At 40.3% G+C, this 18,100-nt stretch overlaps 1 protein-coding gene across 2 annotated transcripts; it reads left to right on the forward strand.

Moving 5' to 3' along the window:
* The first annotated feature begins 470 nt into the window (after window positions 1-470).
* On the forward strand, window positions 471-18,053 carry podxl (podocalyxin-like). Of its 2 annotated transcripts, none has more exons than XM_035649582.2 (8): window positions 471-940; window positions 7,339-7,944; window positions 10,738-10,958; window positions 11,069-11,092; window positions 12,609-12,741; window positions 12,840-12,883; window positions 13,030-13,149; window positions 15,875-18,053. In XM_035649582.2, exons 1-8 carry the CDS (start codon window positions 910-912, stop codon window positions 16,091-16,093), a joined length of 1,398 nt encoding a protein of 465 aa, XP_035505475.1. In that variant the 5' UTR covers window positions 471-909; the 3' UTR covers window positions 16,094-18,053. The 2 variants fall into 2 exon arrangements, with proteins under 2 accessions (XP_035505475.1, XP_035505483.1); XM_035649590.2 differs by having other exon boundaries at window positions 472-940; window positions 15,899-18,053.
* Window positions 18,054-18,100: the final 47 nt, after the last annotated feature.

The following is an 18,100-nucleotide window of genomic DNA, read 5'->3' on the forward strand; positions in this document are numbered from 1 at the left end:
AGAAAATATGCCATGTCAAATTGAATTAGCCTAGGGAGGACACACTGATGGTTCACTGTCAAAGTTCAAGTCTTGATGCAAGTCTTTCATGTTTCTGAATGCTGAACAATAAAATGGATTCAGGTCCATGTTGAATTAGTTCTTATTTTTTGTGACTGATGTCCAACTACAGGTCTTTGTTAAATAAAGCTGTGCAGGCACTCAACAGACCTATGTAACACTATAGCATGTACAGTAACTGTGTCAAAATGTTTTGAACATGAAGACATGCTGACTGTGTGAATCTAAATAGGTCTTTCCCGTGACCAAACAACATCACAGTGCCGACTTCACCCCTTGTCCTTGAGTCAGGGACCATTTTAGGAAAGAATCGAAACCAGGAGAACACATTGTCTAACAGCTTCCTTTGTTATTGAAAGTGTCCCAGCAGCAGACAGTCCAGAGCTGTGGGATTGGACCCTACTGGGTCTGCCCCTGCTTTCTCATGATAAGGGAGGCAGGGACAGTCCAGGGGATAAGTGCTCCTGGTCTACTACACTGGCCGGACACACTGCAGGAGAGAGGACTGCACAATACAGCAGTAAGCCATTGAAGGAGAGAGAGGGGGTTGAGAGACACTGAGCGACAACGCTGCAGCCAAGGAAACCATAGAAACACTCTTCTCTCAAATCCCCAACTCTGCCCAGGGAGAAGAGAGAGAAGCAGCAGAGACCAACAAAAGCATTCTTGGCTTTCAGTTTAAAAGAAGAAGAAGAAGCTAATAACAATACACTGTGCAAGATCATTTGAAAGACTTGACAGGGTTGTTTTTGATTGGTTCAACTGCTCTGAAGGGATTGTGGTGCAGTGCTGCATGAATATTAAACGCATCTGGGAGAGAATCGAGCAGCAACAGGACAAGATCGAACCATGAAGATCGCATGGCTGATGCTTTCACTCAGTGAGTCACTTATATTTTCATGAATGAATCTGTTTTTCTGATTGGGACACCAGTGTGTGTCCGTGGGTTTTTGTATTTTCCTGCTTGAACTGGATGTTTTCCCTCCGTGCGAAAGTCTCAGTATGGCAAGGCAAAAGGTGTGCACAGCAGAATCATCTGATCTTTTTCAATCACAGATGTTTGCACTTTGCACTGATGGAAGTTTTAAGAAGTAAGTTAAAGTAATGTACCAAAATAATGTAAAAACTTTATTCAACATCCTACTTGTGTGAATGTGCAGAATATTGTCAAAATAAGACTTGGAGTGCTGGAGTAAGTGCTTGTTAGGCAGAGAAAGAACCCCTAAGACTGATGACACTCCCCCCTTGGATGAAGTGGTGTAAATTCAGCCAAACTTATTTCATCCATTTTCTTTACAGCATAATAATTTCATGTCCCTTTTCATGTTACCAAATTGATCAATTCCGTTTTTGTTAAAGTTTGTGATGTTTTCTAAAGTCTTGAGGAATTTATTCAATGTGTCGTGTCATTATGTTGTTTGCCATTACTAGGTTTTCTTTTGTTTATAATTACCTGGGCTTCCTGATTTCACTGTGATGTATACATGCTTACATTGTGACATACTGTACTGTGTGTCACAGCGTAGGCTACAATTTGTGCACATGAATGGGCAGTGCTCGTATAGTTCCCTCATTAGTAAGCGTGCAGTTTAATACGGAGAAGTCAGACTTCAGAACTCAGTCGGTGGACCAATGCAGGAAAAAAATACACGAAAAAACTGTGGTAAAAGTAAGTAGTAAATATATGCTTATTGAGAAAGGGCATCAAAAATGTTATGCACTGCAACCAGGGTTACTGCCAGTGTTGGTACTGTTGTCTCTTTTTGCTTCTTAGTGCCTTGACTGATGCACAAAGTGGAAGAATCCTCTGCACCGAGCAGCTCCCTAGTTAGCTCTCTGTTTGTGAAGCCAGAGTCCGACTGTTGCTGTGTTCATTGGCTTTGTCCGGAGATCGAAGTCGGCTGAATAATGAAGCACACCCCTGTCCACCCTCCCTGGTTGAGAGGCGAGCGAAGAGTTTGTCTTTCATTAGGCACCTGTCGCCCTCCCCAGATGGATTCAGATGGGAGGCTTTTATTTTCTTTTGAATTGCGTGAAAGAACGAGCGACACGGCCACAACACTGTCAGCAAGCTGTCAGCACTTTTTCTGCAAACAAGGATCTGTCAGAGTTTTGTGCTCGCCGTGTGATAAATTGTTTGTGTAAATAGCACAATTTGCTGTTAGCGAGAAGTTACTCCAGTTTGGCGCATAACCCCCCGTAAAAAAACACAACCAGTTGTTTTTACATTTAGTTTTTTATACAGATTTAAAAAAAAAAAAACAGGATAAAACACGCATCCTGAGCATTTGAGAAGCTCACGGGTGGATTTGGTGGCTTTGGACAGAGATATGTTTGCAGATCCTCCGTTCATGGTCTTTATGCTAAGCTGACTCTTGCTTCATATTTAATGTGTAGGTGGGCAAGTGGTATCTTTTTTGGAGGGAAGCCTGCACAAAATGGCTGAATAGTTGGTTTAACTGATGTGTTTGTTGCGTAACCAAGTCCTTTAAAGTTGGATCTGATCTGAGTTCATCAGTTTTTTTACAACGGGATTTTTCCAGAGGGCAGCATGCAGTGGTTAGCACAGGTTCTTGGTTCAAAACTCCGGTGAAGCCAGGGCCTTACTGTGTGGAGTTTGCATGTTCCCTCCGTGGCTGCAGAGGTTTTCTCCAGGTTCCAAAAAGGAGGTCGATGCGGGTTCATCGGAGGCCGTAGGCGTGAATGGGACCCAAAATGTCACCAGCCCATGACAGTACCGACATACAGAGACAAACAACATTGCCCCTTGCCTGATGTCAGCTGGGAATAGCTCCAGCACCCCCTCAACCCTTGAAAGGATAAGCAGCATAAATAATGAATGGATGGATGGACGTCATAGTTGACAAGAAGTATGATCTGTAATTAAATTACCAAAATAAATAATCAAGAACAAGGCAGTCATTTATACAAAATATTCTTTTTTCCGTACTCTTCAACCAACACCATGGGAATGAAAATACCCTGGACCCTGCAGTCCATTTAAGTAACTCTGTAGGTCTGAGGCACCCCGAGTCTTGTCTAGATGTGTAGTGGATGTTGTCTTTGATGGCTAGGCATGGCTGGCATGTGGATGCAGATTTACATTAGGAAGAACTCTGCTCTCTGTAAAGCAGAGCATTCCATCACTGTCTGATGCTGTAGATAAGAGTTGCCCGTCTTCATCTCTACTGTAACCTCTCGCTCACTCTCCCTAAGCCAGCATGCCATGCTGCACACATATTTGTCCATTAATTATGCCTGTGACTGGTACCATCATGGACCTTCGCTCTCCTCCTCCCCTACATACAGAGCCTTCTTATCCCTCCCCTCCCTTTATCTTTCCTCCTTATTTTCCCTTTTTTTCCAACAGCCTCATCACTTTGAAGCCCCTCACGTCTCTTTCTGGCTCTGAGCAAAGTGTGTGTATGTGTGTGTGTGTGTGTGTGTGTGAAGCATCAGTTATACTCCCTAATGGACAGCTACGGAAACCAAGGACATGTAGTTCTTATTATTCTACTTTCTTGTCTGCTTGATGTAACTCAGGTGCAGTTGGTGACCGTTTAGTGCAGTGGCCATGGACATCCACTGTTGACCAAACTTACATTAGATGGACTCTTGCGTACTTGTGGAAGAAAGCATAACACAGGCCTGAACCTCTCGTAATCATCCTAAAGTGTACTTGCACCCAGAATACAAAAACAGTTGTGGTTTTGTAACTGCAGGTTTTATTTGCCCAGGTATATTTTGTTTTGGATTAACTGATCCTTAATCCTTTGTAGGGTATACTATGGTGCATCAAAAATGAGCTGCCATTCAGTCTTTTTCCAATATTTCTGTGACAAAAATATCTACATACTGTATTATTCCAGTCATCCTTACAAATATTGGATAAATCAGTTTCATTTTTGATATCCCAAACACTGATCTTTTTATTGACCTATTTCACTTTTTCAGAAACTAATGGTTTTCCTATAATTTCTTATAACCATTCATCCTTATCAGTAGTTTCTGTCAAGTGTAAAGAGTTTTCTGTTTAGGTACATACATAGGTAGCAGAGTGGTTGTGAAGAATTACCTATATTTTTTTTTTAACTCCAAGAAAATGTTATGTTTTTCTTACCATTACTGTACGATAGGTGTGGGACTGTTGTAGCTATACTATTTGTGTGTAGTGATTTTTAAACATCGGCAAGCAGATGGACTATATATCGTAAATTGACTTTATTTATACAGCGCTTTTCTATTCTTATTGACTGCTCAAAGAGCTTTACAAGACCCATTCACACACATTCATACAGCTCTGCTGTTTACCACCCTCTTTCTGTCACATTCATCATACTCTGGGCCAGGTGGACGATATACAACAACTGAAAGAACTGTTTTTTTTTTTATATTTCCAGCTTGGGCGTACCAGGTTAAGAGTTAGGCTTTCAAATGAGTTAAAGCTATGTTAAGGTTGAGGAGTTGATCAATAAGGATTGCTACCCCTCCTCCTAGGCCTGTGCTTCGAGGAATATGAGTTTTACTGTAAGTGGGGGGTGTTGATTCATTTAAACTAACATATTCATTTAAATTAACATATTCCTCTGGCTGTAGCCAGGTTTCAGTAATAAATAATAAATCGATGGGATGATCAGCTATCAGATTATTCACTAACAAAGATGTAGATGGAAGCGACCTCATATTTAATAATCCACATTTAATCCTTCTAATTTTTGGGTCATTTATAGGACCCTAAAAAGTGGTCAGGGGGAGGAGTGACAAGTCTTCCTCCTGGTCTCAACTCTGCACTGTCATGGTTTTGATGGTCTAGCTAACTGAGTCTGATTTCTAGAAATGATAGCTCTGCTCCATCCAAAGTAGGCTGAATGCCATCTCTCCTCATCAGACCAGTTAGCTTTGAGTGGTCAATGAGACTATAAAAGCACTATATGAACATAGTCTATTTATCATATAGTCAATTCATGGAACAACAATTTGGTGGAGAAGGGAAGTTGGGGCAGACTTCTGGTAGTCAGGAGGTGACTAGTGGATGGCACAAAAATCATGTGGAGAATGAAAAAGACGGACAAACTAAAAAACTACAAAAACACACAACTCATCCAAAAAGGAAGAACAGACCAGAAAAAAATCGGATGTTAGGTCAGGGCTGGACTGTTGTGGTGCAGAGTCTGATTTGATAAATACCCACTAGTTTTTGATCCACACATGGACAGCATACACAAAAGAGAAAGAACTCAAAAATTTCCGACATCAAAGTCCAACCAAAACAAGCCCAAATCAACAGAGCCGTTTCCTGTCAAACAGCGAGCCAAGGAAAAGGACAGCAAGTTGGTTCTCACACCTGCTGTCTGACTTTCTCTAGCTTCATCTTCTTATCTTCCCCTATTTATAGGGAGCAGGACAGGATACAGGACACAATAACTTGGAAGTACCACACCCAAGACCAAAGGCTGCAGTGCCCTGTGAACAAGCCTTGCCTGACTCCACTGCCCCGAAACAATGGCCTTTATCCCCCCTGCTGTATTTTCTGACCTCAACACATCTACAATACATCCATTATGACTGGATAACTGCTTAACATGGAGACAGATTTGATTCACAATCACTTGTGTTTTATACACTTTTGTGTTTCACCGCCTCAGGTGACAATAATGGCGTTTTCACATGTTGTAGTGTGAGTCGGGGAGTTTGGTTCAGGATCAGTGTCAAAAATGAGCTTGGCTCAAAATTCCCTCGACACATTGACTGTTTGAGATTTAGAGTGATCAAATTTGTATTAGTCCACATTTAATTGTCCTAGTTTCTGCTTCTGTTATATATGTATTAACCTTTAGATTATTAGAAAGTTTGTGACTCATCTCCTGTCTGGTCTCAACTCTGGGTTGTAATGGACAACCGAAAGGCTGTCTAATAAACTCGGTGAGATTCCTAGACATGCAACCTACTTCAATCCACTTGGATGAATGTGGTATCTATACTTAGTTGAGTTTTTCCCCAGAAAGTTTGCCAATAATCTGGAAAACTAGCTATAAACAGCGCATAAACAACAATGAATTAGTGATAAAGTTGTTGTAAGAAGGAGATAGTTATGATTGCTTGAGCAGAGCTAATGTATGTTTAAATATAAAGTGGTTATATGCCACAATAGAAAAGATAATGGCAAAATTAACTGAGTAGAATGTAAAGCAGTAGAAACACATTACACAAACACCACCAAAACTGATATGGCACAGTATATTTCCTGCACCACATTAGGCTGTGTCCTGTGGCCTTTGGCTGCACCTCTGGGTTTCCTCCCAAGGGCTGCATACGTGGGCTTGGCCTGGAGAGCATTCGGTTCTGGATTGGTTCTGTCACCATTTCCACTGTTTCAAAAATCTGAAGATCTTTAGCTTCCCAGAGACAGACCTTTGACAGCAGCCTATGTTCTGGTTTCTCTGTCTCCAACTTAGCTTTTGATTATTGATTGTGTTTCTCTGATCTCAGTGTGAGTAGTTGTTTTTGGTATTTAGTTGTTTTTTTTTTGTGTTGATAGATTATTGGAAGTCTTTCCAGAATTACATCATATGATGAATTTAACTGAGATCACAGGTCAGACTTCAGTGAATTTTTTTTTTCAATTGTATCATTCCAAAGATGACGCATGCCGGCCAATTGATATGGTAAGTGGTTGTAGTGATCAAACACACTTATCTGACACTTTCACCATTTCTTCAGCGATGTCTAAGATCTGGTTTTCATTTTGTTTTGCATTTCTCCCTTCGTGTTCCTCCTTCCCATGTGTGACCTCCACTGACCTCAGCTGTCACTGACACTCATCCTGTTGCTATCAGTACCAGTGTTTTTACCTCACCCACACATTCCTCACGACACACACACTAACACACACACACACACACACACATGCACGCACAAACGCACACAGAAGGATAAGGATAACTTTGTGAAAAAAACAGAAGAAATTCTGTATTCACTGGAAAACCACTCTTCAAATGAAATTGGGTAACGTGAATATGTCAATAGTGACAACACAGAGAAATATTACCAACTCTACAGTTCCACAACAACTTTATAGATCTGGTTCAATCTCACAGCTCTCTACTCATCAGTCTTATTTCCCAAAACAGCAGAAGCTGTTTTCAGATAAACAGCTGTGAAAAAGCCATTGTCCACTCTGAACTCAGCAGATGATACCCAAATGAAAAATAAAAGTTGGTCTGTATAGATTGAAGCAGTGTGCTGTAGGTAATCTTTTGTGTTTTTTGTCCTCCTTAGGCTTCCGATTTCACAGCGTATGTCCAGATGTCACTTCTGTGAGTCCTTCCTTTGTCACAGCCGGGCCATCCTCTGCCAGTGCTGGAAGTCCATCCACGATTCAGCCGACAGTTAACAATGAAACAGAGCCAGGTGTAAAGCCAAATGGTAGTGCTGCTTACCTCACACAGACAACTGCTGCAGTCACCACCGTAGGCATCACTGCTGCGAAGACGACTGCCGTTCCCCACGTTTCCACCCAAACACAACCCCAGCCATCCGTCATAAACAACATCAGCATCTATACTGCCCCTTCTGCTGTTGCCAATCCTACTGCTACCTTTAGCTCCACCAAGGCCCTGATCCCAGCTACAACAGCTGTAACAGCTGCAACAACTGTAACAGCTGACAGTGGTGGCAGCTCAGTGGGATCCACCAATACTGTCAGAGAACAGACACCTGAAGCCTCTGTATCCACTAAAAACTCCAGGACTGAATCGTCTGTCACGCTGACAGAAAATTCTTACCATGTGGAACCATCGAAGATTACAAAGGTCTCAACAGTTGCCACAACGGGACAAACTTCTGTAACTCACAGAGCAATCAACTTTAAGATGAGCAATGGAGGTATGTTTTCCTGTGAATTCCCAAAATTTCAACATGACAATATCAGCAAGAAAATATCACTGACCTCATGAGACCTCTGGGATTTAGAGTTAATATGTTTAACTTTAACTCTCGAAAAAAGATGACTTCAAAAGTCAGAATCAAATCTATGGATGTTGACTTGAATCAACATCCATAAATACTTGACCTGATTCTACTAAAACATCAGAAAACCTGTCCATCTCTCTGTCTAACCCTAATTTCTCAACAATCGTTCATCAGATAAACTTCAAACTGGGCAGGTGTGTTTCTGAGGGCCAAAGGAAATGTTCTGTTGACTGTGAACCTTAACGCCACAGTTGATTTTAAATTGTACTTGCTTTGATGTCCCTGATAAACTTGATAAATTATCAGCGACACTAAATCAAATCCAATCAAAATGTCGCAATATTATACAATATGCAGAATGTTGTCTATTTTATAAATGTTATTTTATATATACGAGCAAGCCTATAATTGCTGATATAATTGCTGATAGGTCTGGACCACTCGTAAATTGTGATACCTGAAAGAAAACTCTAAATATGAGAAAATTGGTGAAGTTCTCCTCAAACACTTGTATGCACCATTTAAGAACAAATTTGGTCGAATGAACCATTCTTGCATGAATCTAAATGATTTTGCTCCCTCACAGTGACCCTCAAATTAAGTAAGATTGGATAAGCAGTTGTCAAGAAAATCAAAGGAGAGACAGACAGAGATTTTTAGATCTATAAGTACAATAAGATAAAAGTTTTCCTTTAAAGACATGAAGTATTTTAGCTGTTAGGCATTTGAGAACACTGCTTAAGATGATGGCCACAAAATGTAAGATCAGCATTTAAACTACTTACAGGCCATTACAGTAGGTGACTGATTGACATAGAGCCTGTCAAGGCCTTTACTGGGTAACCCGAAACAGAACACCATTGCAGTAGTCCAAGCGGGATGAGATGAGGGCATTAATGAGTGTCTCTGCCACAGAGTCGAAGAGTGAAGGACGGAGTCTGGAGATGTTTCTTAAGGTGGTAGAAGGCAGATTTGGTGAGTTTGATATTTTACTGGAATGAGAGGGTGGAGTCCAGGATGACACCCAGGCTGCAGACTACTAGGGCTGGGGAGATGGAGCATCCATCCACTCTAAGGAGGAGATCTCCGACCCTTTGGAGCAAGGGCTTGGGAGCCACGATCATTAGCTCTGTTTTGCTGCTGTTGAGTTTGAGGAGGTTTGCTGACATCCAGGTTTTTATATCATTCAGGCAGTTGACAAGTGAAAATGAGGGGAGCTGATTGGATGGTTTGGTGCTAAGATAAAGCTGAGTGTCTTCGCCATAACAGTGGAAATTGAGACCATGGTGGCAGATTATTTGACCAAGGGGTGGTATGGGAAACAGCATCAAAGGCTGCTGCAGTATCGAGGTGAACGAGGATGCTAATGTGGCCGGAGTCACAGACCTCGCAGACCTGGAGCTGTGTAAGCCCATCCAATAAAGAACTGAGACACTAAAATGAGGTGAGGTTAGGCACTGGAAGTGCTTTTACTGGGGTGCCAACTCGATGTATAACAGCCAGCCCAACACGACGACCCATGGAGCGATGCTTCTGTATTCAAGTTATAGGAGAAAATAATCCCAGTTTGTTGTTGTCGTAATTTTAGAGAACAACCATCAGACAGCTGTCAGTAAAGGAATAGTTTAGTGTTGAACTATGGTCCTACTTGAGTGAAATCTTTATAAATCAGCGTGAAGCTGAGTATGAACCTTAATGACTCGGATTAGAGAAGCGGCGAGATACATGCCAGAGTCCTCTCAACACCTGGAGACACTGAATAGTGATATTCCGTTTTCCTGCTGAACGATGAAAGTCATCCAATGAGTTTCATGCATGCAACTGAATCTGACCACGGAATGTCCCTGTATACCTTTATATTCCTCCTGTTGTTTCTGTCAGTAGTGAAATCAGTAGCTTGTGTATTAGTTATATTAAGAGCCATAACAACCACCATGTTTGACAGATGAGATATTTACTTTGGCTGATGAGCTCCTGTCTTTTTCCTCGACTTTCCTCTTTCCATCATTTTTTAAAGAGGTCGATTTTTTCTCATCAGTCCATTGAACTCTGTCCCAGTGTGTTGTTGTGAACTCTAGCCTGCTCTTTCTGAGGTATGGTTCTGAAGTCTTCTCTTGATCATTGATAAGGAAATATATCTGCCTACATTCTGGAGGGCATTCCTGACGTGGGGCGTAGTCACAAAGGTGTTTTTATCCACCATAAAAATGATTTTATTATCCGCAAGACTTCTCTCTCCTCGGTAGACCAGCTCCTTTGCCATTTCTTTGTTTTCCTGTGTGCACCTGCTCTAAAAAAATGTTTATATTGGCAAACCAATTTACTTTTTCTCTTCTTCACATGCAGAGTCACTTCTTCACTTTTCAAACTTGCCAAAAACTCTTTTTCTCTTTTTTTCAAATTGAATGTGCTGAAAATCACAGCCTGAGGAATAACATTGTTTAAATGTCTGGAATGTCTATGCAAAGGATTACACAGTAAAATGCAGACAGTGGTTACAGAGTTGTCAGTTTATCTTTCTATTAGTCGCGATAAATATACTGAGACCACGATGTATTTCACTATTGCTTTCTGGCAAAGTTACTCTTAACTTACCCAAATGGGCTGTAACCACAGCTTTAAAAGCGACGCAGCTGTCAGTGTTGGATCAGCAGGGGCTGCATAACTAACTGGGGGCTTTGTGTATTGTTGCTGTGTTTTATCTAGTTGAAGACACAGAGAAAACAACTGTACCAGTTACAACAAACAGGCAGACAGCATCGAGGGCCACGGAGCCAACTGGGAAGCCAGGGACCACCGGCACTCTCCCCATTCTGACAACAACAGGATCTGTTGTACCTGAGAACCTGAGTGGAACTACTTACCTGCAAACCACCACCTCCACTGCCGCCGCCGCCACCACACAATCTCAGCCAAAGATATTTCAGGTAAGGCATGGAAGAAGCCAGGTTGTTTTTACATTGATATATGACAGAAATTACTCATTGAGGCTTTTGACTGACACTTATTTATTTATTTTTTAAACTTTTTCTTGCAGTACTCACTAAACAGCAGACAGGAGGTAAGGCTTTCTTTCAGTTTGATTTGAAAAACTTTAAGTCTGTTTCAGTGAGTTTATATTTACATGAACACAACATGTGATAAAAAACACAATTTCTGCTTAGACCCCTTGTCATGCTTGTGCTATTGCCCTGTCCATGGAGGCAGGTCCACACCATCCCAGTCCTTTCTTCAATGGCATTTTTTCCTCAAAGTTTCCATAACTTTAAAAAAAACGGATGATCATTGTGCAATAGCAAGAGCAAGAATGAGACATGTTGATTTAATAATATTTCACCATCATATTATTCTGTGGCTCTATGAATTTTACATCAGTTGCCATGGCATCTGCTGACTGTTTAACTTTAGTTATTAAGAGTTATGGTGACCGTGTTATTTTTGTTAGGGTTAGCTAGAGACATATTTAACTACCAACAGACACACATTTAACAGTCTTGCAGATTCAGGAGTGATTGTAGTCACTGTAACAAAAACTGTGTGTATCTACAGCCTGATACATCTCACCCCTCTGAGCCATCGAGCTCCCTTGTTTCCACAAACTTCAAACACATCAGTGAGAGTCACACTGTTGCAGTGGGTGACATGTAACTTCATCACCATGAACACACACACACACACACACACACACACACTAGAGTTTATTTTCACTCAGCCCTGCTGCCTCAAATTGGACGACTATGGCTCAGGAGGTATAGACAGTCGTCCACTAACCTGAAGGTTGGCGGTGCAATCCCTGTTTCCCCCAGTCCACATGCTGATGTGTCCTTGAGCAGGACACTTAACCCAAAGAGCCATCAGAGGCAATCTCTAACGGCTCTTCCGGTAGTGTATAAATCTGTATGGATGTGACAGAAAAAGCAGGTTAAATAGCAGCCCTGTTTGAATGTGTGTGAATGGGTGAATGTGACTTGTGCTCCTTGCGCTTTGAGTGGTCATGAAGACTAGAAAAGCGCTTTACAAATACAATCCATTTGTCAAATACTCCTTACATCATCAAATATGAATTCGTCTTTGCCACTGATATATGAAGTTAAACAAAGGTGAATGCTAGAACCCAAAGTATCCATTTTAAATCTCTTCAAAACCTGCAAATATAACACCTAGGCTATGGGAGAAATCCTTTAAATTATTACCCAGTTTAATCCAATTCAATTGTATATGTGTAGCGCAAAATCACTGCATATATATCAAAATTTCCCAAAATACCAACAATGAGTATCTCCAACCACAGTTGGGGGCTGTGGGTGGATATCTGACCCAGACTATGGATTTCAGTCACTGGGTGGAAAATGTGTCATAGTGAAGCATTCCCCGCCTTTCACTAATTTCCTTTGTTCCCACATCTATGTCATATGCTCACCCTCTCTCCAAGTGGCCTCTAAAAACAATCATTACATCACAGCACAGGAAGATATTACCTCAGCTGTAACCCCTGACCTTCCTGTTCACATGTCTTCACTGTATACACCAATTGGCCACTTTCTTACAGATGTAATTTATTTGACCAAACATTTTAGAAAGACGAAGACAAGGATCTGGTGGAGGTGTGCAAGCGGCTGATGGCAAATTTTCAAGATGGAAACTGCACCCTGATATTGGGGCACAAAAATGGCAACGTACAATTTGACTGCGTGGAAATAAATGGCAAAGGTAAAGAACTTTGTTTTGTTTTTTTTTAAATTTGACAGTTTAAATGCATTTTTTTTTTTAAATGCCTGCAAAGAAATCACTTTTCATTTCACTTTCAGTGAAAACCAGCCTCACTGCCCAGTATTATGAAGAAATCTCTAAGGTAAGGGCAAAACATATGATGTTATGTTCACTTCATGTAAACAGCTTGAGGGTTAGTGCTTCATTTTCCTGTGTACGTTAAAAGCAGGACACTGAAAGGCACTCACTTTTGAAAAGTAATTCTCTTGTTGTGTTTTCCACTTGAAGAAACCACCAGATAATAAAACCCTGATAGCCATCCTGGCCTCCTGTGGAGCCCTGCTTATCATGATCTTCATCCTTGCCATCTGTGCCTCCCACCACCGCAGGCCGTGCAACGAGAACCAGGTTGGTGCTCAGACACAATCAAGTGACAGTGACTATGTTCCTGAAGTGTTCCGCCGTAAAATCCAGTGGTTGGTTTCTATAGGGTTCATATTTTTATCCATGCCATGCTCGCTCCGTGGAGTTCAGTGATGGTTTATACAGATGGTCAAGATTTAAGTGTCTCAACATGTTTTTCCAGAAGATAAATCTTAATGCTGGTCACAATTTGTCACTTATCCAATAATTTCTCCAAATTTGGTTCAGAGGTGTTCTTTAAAGCCCCAGTATGTAATTTTTGCACTTTTCTGGCGGCATCTGGTGGTAAAGTTGCAAAAAACCCCAACCAACTGGGCATTCGACAGGGGACGTTTTATGGTGGTGCACAGCTAATTCCATTTCTGGTTTCCCGCATCGTGGAAATTCTTTTCTGACACGACACAGCAAACATGGGTCCCCCATATGTAACTATATTTAACATTCAAGGTTGACAAAAAAACATTGGCTCTTTGTTGCAGGTGATTATACATACACGAACACACAATAATGGACAATATATTCAATTTCTGTGAATACTTTCTTCTAAATATTACACACTGTAGCTTTAAAGAATGAATTTTAATAATTTCGTCGACTCCTTCACTTTCCATCTTGATGTCGTCATCGTTCAACATTTGAACATGTCCAATACTTTTATTTATGAGTGAATATCTACTCAGTAAATATTAATAATAGCATGCTAGCATGTTACACCAATGACTGTATAAAAAGTGGATAACAAGACAGCTCCCAAAAGTGACTGCCTGTGGACTGGCTACAGTATAGGTCATAAACCCAACAATGATGGTCCAGGATGGTTTATGTCCCATCCGTTAACATGGATCACTACTTTAGCAGATGGGATATGGACAAAAATAAAAAATAAATGTACAAGCCAAATAAAGTTTTGCAAAAGATGGTTTCTGTCAGTTTAGGTTCTTCTTGGTCAGGATTGTGTATGGGCAGCAAAATACCACTGCTCCACTCCATGGTCACTACTGCACAGACCTTTGCTGACCCTAACCGTATGGTAAACATGTTTAAACCTGCTAGACATCAGCATGTTGTCATCTTCATTATGAGCATCCAAGCATGAGAACTACTGCCATTATTAAGTTTTCTTTAAATTAAAAACAAAGTTCTGACCTCAGCTTTTGTCCATTTTCTTCACTCAGTTCAGAACAAGTGGACTTCATTAGGACAGGTAACAAGAATCAGTCAAGTTTAACTTGAATCGTAGTTACATTGCAGATCATACATATAAAGTCATATTACATATACCTTATGCCATCTTCAATTATTTTGATGATGGATGATCTGTTCAATATGTCCATTTAAATTACATTGCTCACTTGTGGTCGAATCAGGGACAAGGAGATCATCGATGTTTTGAGCAGAGGTATTTATTTTAAGGGCCCAACATGTTGAGTGGCTCCATAGCAATCCTCTGTCACACAAGATGTCTAGAGACATTCTGTGAGAGACTGCGATGAATCTAGCCGATTTGCTGCTCAAACACGTCCTCCAGCGACCCCAGTGTGTCCACGAAATACACCAGGGTTGCTGGAGCCTTCACTTTGCCTTGTAAGGCCATTGAACACTCCCCCAAACTTTACAAGAATGTAGCTGTTCTTGCCCACCTCACACACTGTTATCCTGTTGCTTTCGTCCAACTGTGTGTCAATGTTGACCCTCCAAATAGTCAAAAGTTACGGCAACTGTCCATATGCATCTTTGATGTTTCATGGTTTTTCACCTTGTCCAACTAATGCTGCATGTCGGTGACATCAGTAGTTGTCCATTTGGTGTCTGCTCCTCCAACAACGCATTAGCTAATTTCAAACCAGCTCATACATGCTACCAACTACCTACCATGCCAAACACATCAATCGCAGCGTGTGCAAAAGGTTGAAGCTGGAGTATTTTGTATTAAGCACTGTAACGTACCCATCATATGAAAAGTGACATCATGAAGTGGTCACAAAACGATGCCTTGTGTAGTTCGATCGTTTAGATCGGGAAAAAGAATCTATGATCAGATGGTAGGAATGATGTCATAATGACGTCACTATAAAGTCAGAAAATAATGTAGTGTAAAAATGTATTAAAATTTGTTACCATTAAGATTTGAGACCAGATCTACATCTTATTTAGATCAACCGATCATCTGTAATCATGTGGTATATCATGATGACATCATTATGAATTGGCTTTTTTTTTTTTTAAGTTAACATTGCCTTATGTTGGTATATGTAGCACGTGCGGGGTAAACGACGTCCTGCCAATGCTTTTCATTTCAAAATGCATTTGGGGTAACAAAACCTTGAACAGCGAGAATTTCCAATTAGACAGAGATTAAAAAACACATTACTTAAACAAAGATAACAACACTAATTAGTTTCAGAAAATGCAAACGTTATTCTTTATAGACATTCAAATCTTTTGTAAAGAGTCCTTGACATGGCAAAATGTGAATCTTCGTTTGTGACCTCTTCCACGCAAGTAATGAATAATTCCTTTCACATCTGAAATATGATATCACAGGATGGCCTTTACAAGTTTTCAAAAGCGCTTCAGATGTTTGGTTCTTTAAATATAAAACCACAACATTAGAAAGACTGACAAAAGAGATATCCAATGTATCTCTATTTAAAATCATATTGGAGATGACCTTGTGTAATGTCATTAAATATGATAAACAGTTTTGTAGACTTTTTTCTCTGAATCTCTGCAGCAACACCTTACTGAGGAGCTGCACACGGTGGAGAATGGTTACCACGACAACCCCACATTGGAGGTGATGGAGGTGCAGGCAGAGATGCAGGAGAAGAAGATGTCGCTCAACAGAGAGTTCAACGACAGCTGGATCGTCCCCATCGACAACCTGCTGAAGGAGGACATACTAGACGAGGAGGATACCCACCTGTAGGGTGCAGGGACTAAAGAGGAGAAAGGAGCGGGTGACAGGAGCTGGCCAGTTCCAGCTCAAACCAACAAAAGAGCTCACACGTCTCACTACATGCCAGCACTACTTCCTGGTTTAACACTCCTGACCTGGGATCATGTCCCTGCAGCTAGATAGGATTCTCCACATATACTGTAAGTGCATTCAGTAAAGCAACCAAGCCACCACATTAATGCTGTTCATCTGATGATGATGTTGATCTACGACTGCTGCATCTTGTCTGCCTCAGCATTTCCAGGGACACCAATCAACTCAGGAATCTTCAAAACATCCTGGTGATTTTCCACTATATGGTGTGTGGCTTATGAGGAATGATAACTGACATAATTCATAAGGCAGATGAGTCTGTATAAATAAGAAGGACTTTAATCCAAAATGCCACATTGTCTAGGGTGTACAAAAAGCCTGGAGGGACATAATCAATGTGTATTTTGTCTTGATGGGTGACTTTAATTGACTTAAAGTTCATGTTATTACACGATGCAGTATAGAACAAAATGCTCCAGCTTTCGGCTTATCATTGGAACAAACAATTTTAGTAGAGCTGAAACAATTGATCAATTAGTTAATCCACAGAAAATTTATTGTAAAACTGTTTGATAATTTGTCAATAATTTAAGTCACTTTTTAAGCAAAGATACACAGTTCCAGCTTCAAACGTGATTTTCTTGGTCACCTATTAAACCACATATATTAGGGTTTGGGAGTTTATTTTACTACATTATGAACCAAATAATAAATTGACGATAAACTATATCCACCCAAAATTAGTTGCAAAGATCTTGACTTTAGTTTATTCACAATATGTAAACCAGTTTATTTTTAGATAAAACTAAAAGTGAGCCCACCTGAAATAAAGATGACACAAGATCAAATTTGAACTATAGAGGTCTGCTTGTTAGCGTTGCTTACACACAAAAAAAGGAAAACATTGTCACTTTAAAGTAACAGATCTGTTTTCAAATCCAACCGCATTCTTGCGTGGGTTGCAAATGTGGAGTAGGATTTGAATAGTGAAACATGTCAAAAGTAGAGGTAATCTTTGAAAAAATTAATTATATACATTTCCTTTTACAAAATAAAATTTGCATTGCATAATAAAGAAAAACAAACCCTCAGCTCAATACAACACACTATAACCACTAGCCAGCATTAATGTGCAGCTGACATTTGAGAGCCATTTTGTTGACTCTACTTCACTATTTGTTTGTTTCTCAACTTTCACCGGTCACAAATGAAAATATAATGGTTAAGTAAGCAACTTGTTTTCTCTCACAATCAGTGAGGTCATCTTCTGATAATGTCTGTAAAGCAGCTCAATTAAGGTAACATATTCACTATTTGATTCACTTGTGATTTACACGTGTGGCCTCAGTGGATGCTGTTCAACATGAGATTTTGCAACAAACACTTTCTGCTTGAAAATATCACCCAAGTGCCAACTCCTCACTAAAGCTGGTATTGGTCAGTACAGATGTGGTGTCAATAACCTTTTGCATTGTCTGATGCAAAAGCTGTAAATAGTGTGCTTATGAAGTTTGGAGTCACCTGAGATTAAACACCTTACCAGAACACTTTATTTTTATTACATTTTCTTCTGCTTAAAATGTTTTTCTTTTCAAACCAAGTAAGAAGTTAGTATATATATATTTCCAATTCAAAAAGTAAAAGTAAGCCCAAAAGTAAGTCCATCACCTTAGGCACTCCAATCCAACCTTTTTTCGTGTTTGCACGTCTACACTTTCCATTTTATTATAGCGATGTCATTTTCACCAAAGTACTCTATACTTATTTGATGTATTTATGGCTTGTTTGCTGCTGTAAGCAAACAGCAGGGGTCTGACACACTGGAAGCTGTAAACTTTCAACCGCATTGGCGGTCATATTCAAATTTGCAAATAAAGGAACTGTTTTTTTTACCATGGTTCCGCAGTGGTCTGTTTTTCTTGTACAGCTGACAGTGATACCTCT

The sequence above is a fragment of the Scophthalmus maximus genome, chromosome 12 (assembly GCF_022379125.1).
Source record: "Scophthalmus maximus strain ysfricsl-2021 chromosome 12, ASM2237912v1, whole genome shotgun sequence".
Taxonomy (NCBI): Eukaryota; Metazoa; Chordata; class Actinopteri; order Pleuronectiformes; family Scophthalmidae; genus Scophthalmus; species Scophthalmus maximus.